General features: G+C 40.0%; 1 protein-coding gene across 5 annotated transcripts; it reads right to left on the reverse strand.

Annotated features, from left to right (window-relative positions):
* Positions 1–1,395: 1,395 nt before the first annotated feature.
* sfrp2 (secreted frizzled-related protein 2) lies at positions 1,396–14,462 on the reverse strand. Of its 5 annotated transcripts, XR_006845934.1 has the most exons (6): positions 14,337–14,462; positions 12,948–13,031; positions 3,964–5,210; positions 3,623–3,703; positions 2,266–3,301; positions 1,396–1,612 (listed from the first exon to the last, which is right to left on the reverse strand). XR_006845934.1 is itself a non-coding variant. In XM_046418200.1 (5 exons), exons 3-5 carry the CDS (start codon positions 4,463–4,465, stop codon positions 2,997–2,999), a joined length of 888 nt encoding a protein of 295 aa, XP_046274156.1. In that variant the 5' UTR covers positions 4,466–5,206; positions 12,948–13,031; positions 14,337–14,462; the 3' UTR covers positions 1,722–2,996. The 5 variants fall into 5 exon arrangements, 4 of the variants coding, with proteins under 4 accessions (XP_046274156.1, XP_046274134.1, XP_046274151.1 ...); XM_046418200.1 differs by lacking the exon at positions 1,396–1,612 and having other exon boundaries at positions 1,722–3,301; positions 3,964–5,206; XM_046418178.1 differs by lacking the exon at positions 1,396–1,612 and having other exon boundaries at positions 1,722–3,301.
* Positions 14,463–14,840: the final 378 nt, after the last annotated feature.

Consider the following 14,840-nt stretch of genomic DNA (forward strand, 5'->3'; position numbering starts at 1 on the left):
GATTTTTATAGTATTTGTACACAAGACATCTATCTGAATCCTGTCTCTGGTTAGGATTTGGATTCACAATATAATCCAAATCCCATTCAGCCTTTTGCAGTAGTATTATACATGATGCACTATAATATACACACAATAGCTACTATTGCTACTTAAACTACATGAACCCCATTCCCTTCATGGTTGGACCCTGTACAACATGAACACTAAGCACTATCAGGTCAAAATGAAACTACTGTCTAGACAGTAGGTGTAGAGTTAAAAGACTTTTTAGACACTCATCTAGGGGAGCCCTTCAGCTCGCCTGACCAGTGGGGAGTCCCATGTATTTCTAGGTCAGTCACACCATAATGTCACAAGGCCAGTGGAGGTGAGTCATTCATATGAGATGCTGTCAGGGTCACGTGAGCCAAGGTGCAAAGTGTGTTTGAAAAAAAAGAAAAAGTATAAGAGGAGGTGTGGTCAGGATGGTAAATGTAAATGAATTCATCTTTTGGACTACCAGTCCCCGTTCACTTCAGCTGCATTGAGAAGACACCAGTGAAGTGCCTGAATGGGACGCCACGTCTGCCATCCTGACTCCTGCTTTTATCATTTCTTTTTAACCTCTTGGTGTGACTTCAGTCAACCAGGTAGCCTACAACACCTGGATGACTCAGGTAAACAACCCACACCCATTTGAGTGTATTACATAGCCTTACTGTCACACAATTAGCTGATTAACTGAGAAAATTAATCACCAATGTTCTTGATAATCATATATTTAAAATCAATCCCAATCTGTAAAACAATGATGGTCAACATTTGCTAAAGCCAGCTTCTCAAATGTGAGAATTTACTGCATCTTTTGTCATTTCTAATAAGTATAATTTCAGTATTATTGTTCTGTTTGTCACACAAAATACACTATGTGGAGACAACTTTTCTTTTCTAAGACTGAATTTGATGATCTAAAAGAATGAGGAAAACTTTTCCAAGATTACATCCTAAGAATAACACCAAGTCAACGAGTGTGCCTTTTGGTATGCCTGTCATAAACAAAGTGACCTGCTGTAACGTCAGGCCTCTTTCGTCCACAGTTTGTGAGCAGCAGAGGAATTTCCCACATTAATCAAAGTGTTTCGAAAATGGTATCGGGAACAAAACGTAGTTAGGTCTACGTGTGTCCTGACAAAAAGAAAATACAGGTCTGAAGTGCGGCAGACATATTAACCTTAAATATCTGAACAATTTCAGCAAGTATGGGTACTAAATATACCAAATACCTCCTTTATAGCCAGTTGTTACCAGTGACCACATTTTACCATTGATTTCCACTAGATGGCAGCGTTTAATCATACATACTGTAGGTTCAGTTTAAAAGTGGCTATAAGGATTATTTTTAAACTCGTCATGTGGTTTCTCGTAAATACACACACATGTCTTTGGCAGCTTTTAATCACTGAAAACTTCAGACAAGATAGTATTTGATATTTACAGTAATACTTTGAAAAAAATTTTTTTTACATTGCACACACACACACACACACACAAAATCACGATTATCTGCGCTTATCAAGTTACTGCTCATCAAAATACTACCAGCCAAAATTCAGATGTTCATCATTAATACCTAAAAAAACAAAAACAAAAACAAACAGCTTGTGTTACTCCTCAAACTGGATGAAGATGCAAAACTAAACATAAATGTTTAAATGAAATATGAAAGTCTGGAGTAGAAAAATACTTTATAGTTTTTAATCATACTGTTGTAGAAAAGTTATGCCGTGGCTCAAGTACAAAAAGATTACTCAGAATATTAAAATGTTGAACAGAAAGAGAATATAGCCAGCTATCTCTCAGTTTTGCTTGAGAAAACGGTAGGAATACAAAAACATTTTGTCCTTTAATGTCAACACTACGCACACAGACAATCACAGCTTCGCTCATGATGCACCACGCAATATGAATCCATTTCTGTAAAACTCGGACAGAAAAGCATTTTTATACGATGCCAGGACCTTATTTAGGGCTTAAACTCCACCAAATTATCTTACACAAAATCTTTCTTTTTTTTTTTTAAACTTGAGTACTTCAATCATCTGAATTAAGGCCTTTGACTCTTGTGTAATTTCTTGCTTTTAGAAGTTTTGAATCCTCCTTAACAAACAACTGCTGATGATTTAACCTTGTTTATCCCATGAAAACAAGTTTCATTTCAGGTCATTATGCAGAAGTAGGTCCCAGTGAATACCCGAGGAGAAAAGGAAAATGCCTTCAACTCACCCCCGTCACTGTGGATTTAACAGCAGGCCACATCTGTCAATGATTTTGAAGAGTCAATCGTTTTAAATCCTGGATACAAAGCTTTGTTAGTTTTCACTCTAACCATGTAATTAGCAATGTCTTAACACCTGGGATACCGGCTGAGGGCAATTAACTGCAATTAATGTGGTGACAGCAAAGACACGCCACTTCAGAACCGACCACTCGGAGGCACCCAGTGCCTGCTAGGTGAAAATTGATGGGAGTCAATGGTTGAACAAAATCTCACACTTGTAAAATTTAACTGACTTTCTGTCTATATTTTCCTGCTCTTGTGTCTGATTTAAATGTGTGCAGTTAGTTTAGCCATTTAGAAACACTGTAGTCTAACTGATTATTGTAGTTTGAATGTATTGGGACATCGAAACTTTCAGAACGGAAAAAGCCACAAGAATTATAATCATAGAGTCAAATAAATGCTTTAGTCAGCCAAAGATATGTTATATATTGCCCATTCTTTAAGATACTGTACATTCTAACAAGGCTATAAACCAACAGAAAATAGTGGAAGTGGTGAGTTTTGCAAGGCCAAAGAAACGCCTTTGCTGGAGTCTAGAAAGGAATCTATGAATCTTAGTAGTGGCTTGTTTGACAACTGGAAAAGGATAATTGGAAAAAAAAAAACCCAAAACAAAACAAAAAAACACTAAAGGTTTTCCCCCCAGCAGTGACACATGCAGTTTTTCTCCTTCTTAGCACTGCATCTTGCGGATGCTGCGTGAAATCCTCTTAAACTCTCGCTGTCCCTTCTGCCAGCGCCTCAGCGAGGTGATGACCAGATGGCCGTCCATCTTCTGGCCCATGACCAGGTAGGGAGCGTTGATGTCGTTCATCTCCTCGCAGATGCACTGCAGGCCGTCCTTCAGCCACAGCACAGTCTTCCTCAGGTCGCGCTCCGTCACACCGTTCAGCTTGTAAATGGTCTTGCTCTTGGTCTCTGGCACTATCTTGGTGTCACCGTTGATGTAGGAGATCTCCTTAACTTTGATCTTCAGAGCTTAATGCAAGCAGCAGAGAAAATAAGGAAAGGAGACTCATGTTGTTTTCACAAAAACTGCACAGAGATCATTCCTGGCGACATGTCCTAATGAAAGCCACCTGACAACCGTGTCTTTACGTATGGTTTAATGCTAAAATGCAGGCAGTAGGGAAGATAAAAGTGAGGAGGGAAATTCTGGTCAGTGCACACTCTTCAGACTTTGTAGTGGATGAAGCGCATTTAACAGTGAAATTTCTCATCACGATGGCTGAAATCTAGAACATCCCGTCATGACCTTTTAGGATGTACTGGTCGACTAAAAGAGGTGTTTGGACTTACCAAAGTCATTCTTACACAAGTTGTCAACAATTTCGTTGTCGTTTTCCTCTGTTTCCTTGCAAGCGTCACACACTCTGGGCACTAAAACAGATGTTAGACACAGTAAATGTCACAGAATATGCCATAATTAAACTTACAGTGTCATGTACAGTGCCATAGCCAGATGTGACCACAGTGGATGAAATGAATGGACAGATAAGTGGATTATATTGTATAGAAAATCAGGCTGGTCACACATTGTATTAAGTAACATAATCCTTTAAATGTTATTGTGTATGAGCCACTATTTGAATTTGTAATGGATGCACAAGCCTAGGGGATGATGGAAATGTGCAGTTTACCTTCTTTGGTGACTGGGGCAAAGTTTTCGATGCCTGCAGGTGGTATACACAAGTCATTGTCGAGAGGGAAACGGTCGCAGTCCAACATTTTCGGCCAAGGGAATCCAAACGCGGACATCACGGGCGCGCAGCCGTGCTTGACGCTCTCGCACAGAGACCTGCACGGCTGTATGGGCTCGTCCAAATCGTCCAGGCAGACGGGAGCGAAGAGGGAACACAGGAACTTTCTCGTGTCGGGGTGACATTGCTTCTGAACCAGCGGGATCCAAGACGAAGCTTGCTGCAGAACCTCGTTCATGGTTTCATGTCCGAGCAGGTTCGGGAGGCGCATTTCTGTATACTCTATGTCGTGGCACAGGAGGAGATTTGCAGGAATTGGCTTGCAGTTATTCTTTTTGTAGAACAGTTCATGCTGGCCAAAACTGTACAATCCGTGGATGGCTTCCGTGCAGGGTATTGTTACCACCCACAGCACTGTCACTGTTGAAATAAAGGCTCTCATGTTGTATGCGCGTAAAACTTTGCAAAATGTCAGCTGTTAATCAGGGATTGTTGGGCATCAGTCGGCGTGGATGGAGCTTCTGTCAGTGGTCAGATCCTACAGTAACAAGAGGTTTTCTTCCCGGCATGTCTGGGAGGAGTCTACGTATTGTGCGTAAAAAAAAAAAAAGTTCCTCCATTCAGCACTTGCCTCATATCAGGTGAACCTTGAAAACAAATTTGTCTCAAACGAGAGCCCAAATTCTCACTTTTTTTTATTTTTGATTTCCAATTATAGCTCATATTATTATTATTATTTTTTTTAACCACCCAGTAGTTTTCTTAACAGTTTGCCTCACCGCTTCATCTCCCGCCCTTTGTGGAAATAATAACAAAACGCGTCTGACAGGTTTTCCTCATTACGCCCAAATCAACAGTAACATATCCTGAGTGATCACTTAACTTGCTGCTTTTAGACCCACGCTGTAAATAGCTTGGAAATGTTGTCAGTAGGGGCATTTAGCTCAGTTCAGTGGAGCGTTAATTTTCCATCATTAGGACTTTAGTGGTGAAATCCTCTGGGCAGCTTCGCAGGTTCAAACCACATGGTGAAATATTGTTTGCCCTGGTGTGAGAAGCAGACCTCCAGTCAGCACACCCCGGGGTGAAACCAAATCTGCCCCTCCTGCTCTGCAGCTCTGGCTCCCATCCACTCTCAGACCCCCTTGAGCTACAGTCTGGTGTGCAGACAGTCTTCCTCTGGCTCCCTCGGAAGAAGTTGAAATGAGTGAACACTTAAATCTTGGATGTCATGTTTGTGGAATTTCTAGCTAAAAGGGTCAGTTCCTCCAAATTATACAAACATATTTTCCCACTTCCCTCTTGTGGTTTCTAGATAATCAGATATTTTGGGTTTACTTACACAGATTTAGACATCAGTCAGTGAGACCAATGCTGCCATTGAAGGTAAATCAAGTTTCATTTGCGGTGCTGAAAACCCAGCAGCAATAATAATCAAACTCATCTAGTGTGCGAAGTAGCACATGTTGATTCCTGTATTGTCACAATGCAGAGCCTCCCACCTTCCCCACTCAGCAGCTCTCTCATCATTCAAAAAAAGGTTACGAGTCACTTGTTTTAAGTACTGGGGAAAAAATTTGGAATTGAAAACACAGTTGTAGTTTATTTGCTCTGAATTAAACCTGCCATTAAAGTTTATGGCTCTGCTTGTGCCAATTATTTTAGCAGAACTGAACAAAGAGGATATTTTGGCAAGAGGTTCCACTTCACATGTTTTTCTTTCCGTACGAAAACAAGACAGAACCTTTAAACGATTTGATGAACTTGGCATGTATAAATAATGTTTTATGAATTGAGTGCTGCACTCTTAAATTAGGTGTTAGATTGATTTGCAACTGAAGATACACTAAATGTTTCTCAACTCCAGAACAAAGGAATGTCAATTAACTGGCTCGTGAATTCACATTACTGATTAAGGACATTCATAGTAAATGTATGGCTCACTTCCAGAAACTGATTACAGGATAGGACTGATTACTTTATAAGAGAGCAAAGCTTTAAAGTCTTGTGAGGGTCTACATCGGTGGAGAGCGTGTCACTTCAGGTACGAGAGAGAAATTAAATATGTTCCAAGAGGTCCAATTTGATGGCAAAATACTGAGCAGCAGTTTATAACACTGTGAGACAGAACTATACAACCCTCAAAAGTTATCACGGCGGTAATTACTATCTGTCATGGCCATTGCGAGAAGTAAAAATATGGCATCAATGTTTAAAAAGTTATCTGCCAGGAATGTGCACTTGCGTGTATTTGATTAGCCACCAAATTGCCTTTCTGAATGATGTCAGGATGCCACATGAGCCTGCATTTTCTTTTTCTTCTTCTTTTTGCCAAGAATTAGAGGTTTGCCAAAGTTGGTCGAAGGTCGCTAAAGCAGGGACCTAACTGGTTCTTCAGTCCATGTCAGAGGGTTAACTTGCTTTTATAGGGCAACTATCCCCTTTCCTTCAAAGTGTGTTAATTCTATTCAGGTCTCTGTAGAAACACTTATACGGCCATTTAAGGGCTAGAGCCCCCTATTAACCTGCAACTGGACCCCCTTTAGCTAAGCAGCAGGTCAGCTAGCTAAACTGTACCTGTGGTGTGGCAGGTCACATACTAACCTTTTCTCTACGACCAAATATGATCAGCTGTAAACACAGTCATGATGCATTCTCAGGTTGTAAGTAAACTCCATAAGTAAACTCTTATGGGACATATGCGGAGGCATCAGATATCTGTATACAAAACATGCGGCGAAGTAGTTGGAGTGCCAGGCCTACACTCCGGATGCGTCAACTCATCTTTTAATATGGCAAATGGTATAAAGGAACTAAAGGAGGACTGCAAGTAGGGTTGGATCAAACCTCACCGAGCATAAGCCTTTAGTTCTCCAAACACAGATAACAAGTAGTCTCTATTAACAGTTTGGTTTCACAGACTGTTAAGGTCAGAGGCTTGGGATAGAGGTAAGCTGATCCTAGGCCTGTGCTTAAAGTCGCCCCAGTGGGTTCTCATTACAGCTCCGTGTGAAAATGAGACACAGCTTGTCGGACCTTGTAGTCCATCTGTAGCCCAGCAACCCTTAGTTCTTTCTCTTCCACTACCATGAACCCTTTGCCCCTTTTCCCTTCATTTTTATTTCACAGAGAATCACGGGCTAAACTACTGTCAGAAACAATCACAGGGTGCATTGTGCAGGTTCAGAAGAAAGGCAGGCCCCAGTGGTAATGCTGAAGGAATCAATTTATCGAATGCTCACGAAGACTCATGAATCTCTCAGTGTGAGTAGCATCAAAGCCATCAGGGCTGCTGTGATATAAACCAAACCAACCTTTTTTTTCTTATATAGACAGACTACCCAGCCCCATACAGGATCATGGGATTTGGACAGAGTTGCATCTGATCAGAGCAGATTAAAGTATTGGTCTAGTCATATTTTGTATTTTTCTTATTATCTACAAATCCCATCAAAGTCCAAAACCAACAATGAAGTGATCCTGATAACAAATGTGGCCTGTGTCATCAAAGCTGTGACTGCAAGCCACAATGTCGCACTGAGTGAAACGTTCCTTCATTTTCCTGAACATGGGCATTGTAGTGCATTTTGAATAAATCCCACATACACCATCCTGCTCACATACATGCTCACTAGTGCACAACACAGTGTGTATTCAGTGGGAACAAATGGGCTTGGGGCTGAGCTCCACAGACAGGCTGTGGAGAGTTCAGACAGACAGCCTTAAATGTAATGTTGCTTCTGGTCTCCATTGACCAGAAGAGAAATTAAGGAAAGTCTATTTTACAACATTGGTCTGAAACCAGCTGAACTTGAAGTGTTAACGTAATTAATGAAAACTTTGGCGAAAAAAATGTTCATCAATTACCTGTTTTTCCATGATGATGACAATCTAAAAAGAAATCCTTGACAATAAAATCTTTCCCTTCGCTATGCATCTAGTCTGTCCGTCAAAATACAAACAATGCAGCAACTGTCATTGATTGACACGGGCAGACTGATGTGACGTTTGTAACTTGTCTGATGAAATAAGGATCATCTAGTAAATAAAAAACGATTCCATAAGGCTTCACTTTTTGGACCACTAGTCTTTATACTCATCTTACAAGGCCGCTTGACTGCCAACTGAGGATCAGCCATACAGCTCTGAACATTGTCCTGAAGTGCACTAATGAGCTTGTTAACTTCAATCACTCCTTCAACATTGACATTTGGGAAGGAATTCATCCCAAACCAAGAGGAATTAATCTCATTAGTGCTCGAGAGTCATATAGATTGTGCCTGCTTGGCGTAATTGATGTTCCTATTGTACAGGTCTAATTGACTCAGTATGGGGTTTCAGAGCAGCTGTGGGACACGTAGACAACTCCACCAGACTTTGGGATAGCCAGATGTAGTGATGTGTGTGCTGTACACAGCAGTGGACAGAGAGGGAAGATTACATGGACTTTCTGTTACTGATCTATACTGAAACATCACAGACAAATGAAATATGCCTACTTATATTTTTGCAAAGTTAGATAAGAAGATCAATCTCTCTCTAAGTGTGACAGCTAGCAGCTGTTAGCTTAGCATAAAGACTGGAAACATGGACAACACACAACACAACTTGCTTGGCTCGGCACTTCTGCAGCTCACTGATTTATCAATTAATTAACACATATCTCGTTTGTTTGTTCCACACAAGAACCACAGAATAAAAGGTTTTCCAGGCAGTTATGTACCACGCTATTTCTTGGCCTGGATCAGTAGCTTTCTGAGGTGACAAAACCTCAGGAGGGGCATGTTGTGTCTGTAGGCAGCTCGTGTTACCTTTGGCCAGAGCCAGACTAGCTGTTTCCCCCAGAATGCAGTCTTTATGCTAAGTTAAACCTACCGGATGCTGGCTGTAGATTCATATTTACCTTACGGACATAAGAGCGGTATCGACTTTCTCATCCAACGCTTGGCGAGAAAGCAAATAAACGTATTTTGCTGAATGTCAAGCTAATGCTCTAATGGCTTGTGATTACCACCACGCTAGTATGGGAACAAGCTCAGTATTTGACAGCTGGTCATGAGAACTGCCAGATTTGCATTATAGGATCCAAAAACAGTGTCATTGTACCATAAAACACAGCACTGAGCCAGGCAGGTTTATGCTTGCAGGATGTCCATCGATCAGTGTGACAAGCAGATCCTCCTGCATGGGCCTTGCTCTTTGACCCCTGACCGATACTGAAGCGGCAAGACTCACACTGTGAGGGGCTCTACAGGGATATTTTACTACTTAGACCAAAGTACAAGCAGCTCAGAGAAGTGATTTCTGAATGACCCGTACCTGATCTTGAACCCATATGGAGACTCCGTAGTCCTGCCCCTCTCCACCTTCACACATTCCCCACAAAAAGGGATGCTGCTGTTCTCGGCTTAATGAGTACATACATTTTTACTGAATCTTATAAATTCAAAACACACATTTATTTTCTTTGACAGGGGTTTCCTTCTCTTTTAAGCAGGTTTCAAGTCAAGTTCTGTGCTCTAAATTCTGGATTTATTTTTGATTACTGTATAAAATACCAAAAATCGAATTCTTTCCTTTTATTCTCCTCAAACTTAAAAGTAAAATCACACACCTTCTGAGATACACTTTGGAGTGACTGTAAAACAGTTAGTCGAGTAGTTTTAGCCAATTTTTTCATTCATTCAAACATGGGATGTTACATCACTTTTTCTAGTCTTATTTTTTTTATGACTGGTGGAAACAACACGACTGCTGGCTTTGATTGTGTTAGCAGCAATTTCACTGTCTGCGCATTTCAGTGCGATACTAAATTCATCTGTATTTATAAATATGTTAGATCATTGTTGATTGATGAACTTAATTTGCACAAATAAAACCAAGTTTTTAACCTTTCAAATATGTAAAATTAAAAATAGATGTTACATTTTTGTAAATCAGCAACATGGATTGCAGATGCAATGTAAATCCCCAGCTCTGATGGGCTTTCTGCTCTGAGCAGAAGTGTGATTGTATTCAAAGGATGCTTAGTTATGTGTGTGTATTATTCTTATCACTTAACATTTGGGGAAGTTTGACAAATGTGGGTCCAGGGTCTCAATTTGCAACACTGCATGTTTAAATAGTATTGTGCATTTGGACCTTGATGTTGATTTGTTTTACTAAAATGTACTTTTAAAAATGTGATTATTTATTGTTTGTTTGATGCTTTAGATTTATACACAGTTACAGATTTTTCTCCGTGACATGAACAAATTACCACTCTAGCAGAAGTCATGGATCATTTGCCTTTTGACAGTTTGTGTTGTGAAATATAATCTCACATACCTTCATCACAGGAATTTGGGGGTTAAAAAAAGAAATAGAGAAAAACCACCCCTCTTAATTTTAGCGATGGTGGCAGCGGGTTAGCAAATGACCCACAATGACCCCTGGAATACCAGACACGGGCTCAAGTGTAAATAAAGGTTTGGTATTCATTCATTCACAGCTGTAGCACCACAACAAGGACACATTTTGTTTGGAGGTATAGCAGAGATGTGTGCGTTTGTGTGTCCTCTGAACAGAGACAGACTTTACACCAAGTTCAGCCCAAACTCTGAACAACCTCTGCTCACTGATTCAACTCCTAAACTTCAAAACAGCCATTCTGAGCCATGAAACACAATTTGACTTGGAGTTACTTTCCACAGTTTCAAGAAAGGGACAAAGCCATCAAAATGTAACAATCTGCTACAAAAACCTTCGCAGCACTGAAAACACATCTCCGGGAGAATCGTTTTCCAAATGTCTCTGTTCCGAATTTCCCCCTCCAATCCTGTAAAAATGTTTTAGTTTCTCCATACTACAAGTAAGACTGATAACTCCACTCAACTTAAATAAATGCAATTAAGGGTGATTTCATCCAGATACCCCTGACTCGCCAAAAACTACAGCCATGCATGAGTAAATAAAAATATACACTTCATTGTTTTCTAGGAAATTTGAACATGGTCTGGGACGTAAGCCATCTTGTCAAAAAGCAGAGAGAAAACAGCATGTGAAATTATGTTTGTTGTATTTTAAATGTTTGTCTGATTTGTTAACATTTGAACTGTGTTTTCCTGGCCAATCTTGAAAGGCAAATATTTAAGAGAAGGTTCTGCAAGGAACAAGCACAAAATCAAGATATCAACAACATAAATATGCCAGGCATAGGTGGTTTAGTTCATTACCCACAACACTAAAACACATAAAAAAAAAACCTTCTTTAAAGCATGATTCTCAAATCAAAATCCGCATAAAAAAACAATGTCTGCAAGAACCCTAATGTATGACAGTAAACTTTATGTTCATTGGACAGACATTGAGCAACAGGTAATACCGTGTGAACGAAGGGGATTGTGTGATAATTATAGTCACTGATGCTTTATCTTTGTGGAGACATTTTAGCGTTTATAGTATGTGTTCGCGTAATGATAGCCCTTCCAGGATATTTCTCTGATCTTCGATAAAGTCACAACATTTATGAGTATTATTAATGGCTAACAGGATAGCAACGATCAGATCTGGCCTTTGTGATAGTTTGGCCTGAGCCAGTATACAAACTGACGGTGAGTCTGAATACCACAGATAACCTTAAAGGAAAAGTCCAATTTGAGTTTTTGTAAAGTGGTGGACTCTGAGTAACAAGGGCAAAAAATAAGCAGGACACCAGTGCCAAGAGCGTTTATGGTGAAACAGTTCCAAATCCTATTCCAAACAATTAATGAACCATTGTAGATACACGGAGGCCAATTAATCTAATCGCATCTTCTTCACTGGAAGGGCAAACTGCATTGCGGCTCCTCCATTACAAGGGCAACCGTTACCGCATCACGTTTTGTCCACTGAATGGCAGGGGTGTTAATATCAGTACACATGGTTGATGCAAAATGATTTGTGATATTTGTGTCTCAATTCCCAAAAACATTGTATTTTTAATTAATGGTTTACATGCAAACATTTGTGGCAGTGCTTAATTTTGTGTTGTGTTTAAATCCCTGATAGCTCAGTAGCAGTGCTTTAATGTGTCTTCATTAATTCGACTCTTTCACTCAAACATAACGTCCACAGAGACAGGAAGAAGTAAGCACATATATCGCAAGGGTAAACACTAACAACAGACCCATGAAACAACATATCATCTTGCTTACGATGCTGCCACATATTGAAATGTAACCCTAGACGGAATTTTAGCAGGTTTTATCTCCTGAAAGGGCGTTTCATTCGTTCATTCTGCATACTCCACTTCTCTGCTGTCTGTTTTCTGGATATGTTCAACGTACACATTCCCCATGTTAGCATAACCTGGCTAAATAAGCTGCTTCTGTTTGTCACAAACATAGTCAGCTGTTAGGTAGGTAACGCCTGTGTATAACTTTATTAGCTAAAAAAAATTAAAACCACATTAATTTTAATGTCCAGCCCAGTGAATTGTTAATCAACCTTGACTTAAAAAAACATAGCTGAACACTTCTTGACCTATCTATTCACTTTTTAAAATGTGCCCTATACATCATTTTCTCATATTGGTCAAAGTTTTCCCTCACATCATGTCTGGCATATGTATTTTACTGCTCTGCAAAGTTTATTTTATAGATTATTTCCAAAGCTAGGAGACAGAGAGAGAGACATTTTCTTCTCCACAGAAGTAAATGGTTTTGTAAAAGTGCCAGCTATGAACATTAAGTAGTCTAATGAATCCACCAACGTATCATCATCGCTTCCCTGTTGTTTTCATACGAGGAAGGCAACATTAAAACCCCACGTGCTGAACTCTCCTCCATGGTAACAGAGGAAACGCATCCTAAATGCAGTCAGAGGGAATCTCCAAGCACTTTATTATTCTTCAGTACACTCCCAGAAGAGAGCATGTTAGCAACGACTTACAGTAGCGTAACTACCTTGTGTGTGTGTTTCTCTTTAATTGTCTCCGGAGGCAGATGGAACAAGCCAGAGGCAGTGCACATTAAACCTGCAGAGTCCTGCTGAGAGGGGGAGGAAAAGATTCTGAGTTACTCCAAACTCTTTGGGGAGACACATCACTGCACACACACTTAAGCTGGCCTCACATTAACTAAACGATGGCTCCCCTTTAACGCCAAGGGCTTTTCCAACCTCAAACATCCAACAAAACAACCTCCTCCAAAGTGCTTCTGCTCCAACTGTCTGACGTTCTGGTTGTTTTTGTCGCGGACGGATGAAACGGAAGCCCTGCAAAAGCATTTTAGAGCATCATCGCTGCCCCACAAGACACTTGAGAGTAAACACAGCCACGCTTATTTTTCACTGTGGTGCTTAATTAAATATTATGCCATTTTTTGCTTGACAGCCCTGCTTCTCTTAAGGTGATGGCACAATATGGAGTTATAGTGTTCCAACCAAAACACCCCCCCCCCAAGCCCCATTCTGCCAGAGGTTACGTATACCCTATCAGATGACAAATTCAGTATATACAAGCTTAAATATAACATTTATTCTAATCCATTCCATTCATGATGTCAGGGTTTTAAGGCTGCTGTCAGAACTGAAATTGTAAGCAAAAAACATGACAAACTTGCTCAGCGTCAAGATGATGAGACTGCTTTGTTTGAATTACTCTTTAAAGAAGAGAAATTCTGTTACTGTTGCTCTGCCAGGAGTGTAATAAAATATCCCATTGCTAATAAGAAATATTAGAAACAAAACCTTCATGGTACTTGGGGGAAATCAAGCTGGCGTCATATTGCCCCAACTTACATTATATTCAAAATAATTTACGGTTAATGTAGTGCATGTAAAATACCTGATGAATAAGAATTTATTTATTTTTTTTTTTTAAATATAGCACTCTGTCTGGGTAACAAGTATCCTGATAGAGGCAGGAGGTGGTTAGCTTAGCATGAAGACTGGAAGCAGGGGGAAATAGCTAGCTTGGCTCTCACCAAAGTCCAAAAATAAACATCTTGAAACCACAACAGTAATTTTTACATTACTGTCTGTACAAAAATTAGCAGAATACGCAGACAATTTGTTGTCTTGTTGCAATTTGTGTGTTGTTGAATTTTAGAGCTAGCAGCTTTGTCCTCTTACTTCCAGTCTACAGTATATGCTAAGCTAGGCTAACTACATTAAGGTTTAGGTAATTTTAATTTTCCATAAATACTGTCTTCCGTATAGACAGCCAAAGATATTATGCACAACATGTTGAGAATTTAACAGTTGTTGCTACGTTCAGTCACAAAATGGAGGACCCAAAAGTAGAGGGGACATGAGGGTAAAGTGAACAAGCAGACTTTAATAAACAAACTTACTCATAAAAGAGCAGAAGAAGGCAAACTGAAAGAAGCTGGGAAGCCAGGTAAAAAGAATCCAAAAGAAGAATCCAAAAGACCCAGCAAACACATAACGCAGGGCTCACAGTAAGGCAGCAAGCGGACAAACTAATAACACAGCAAGGAGAGCACAGGTATATCACAGGTATGTGCTGGGGCAGTAACAAGACACAGGTGAAACTAATTAGGGGAGGAGCAAAGAATCAAAAAAGCAGGGATAACAGACAAAGATTGGAAATGAAAAGTTAAAGAAGGGGAGAAAAATGACAAAGTAACACAGGAAACTAAGTAAATGGAAACTTCAAACCGTGACAGACATGGAACAATTTAATGAAGTTCCAAAGTTCAAGATATGCGACCGTGGGAGAGTCACTGTTTTTGGGAATTTGTTTTTTACAGGGAACTCGGTCACCTTGACTTAAAGTTTATCCTCCTCAACCGAATTTTGTGCCAAGATGCTCAACACTTATCTTAACTTTTTAG

The sequence above is a fragment of the Scatophagus argus genome, chromosome 2 (genome assembly GCF_020382885.2).
Source record: "Scatophagus argus isolate fScaArg1 chromosome 2, fScaArg1.pri, whole genome shotgun sequence".
NCBI lineage: Eukaryota > Metazoa > Chordata > Actinopteri > Scatophagidae > Scatophagus > Scatophagus argus.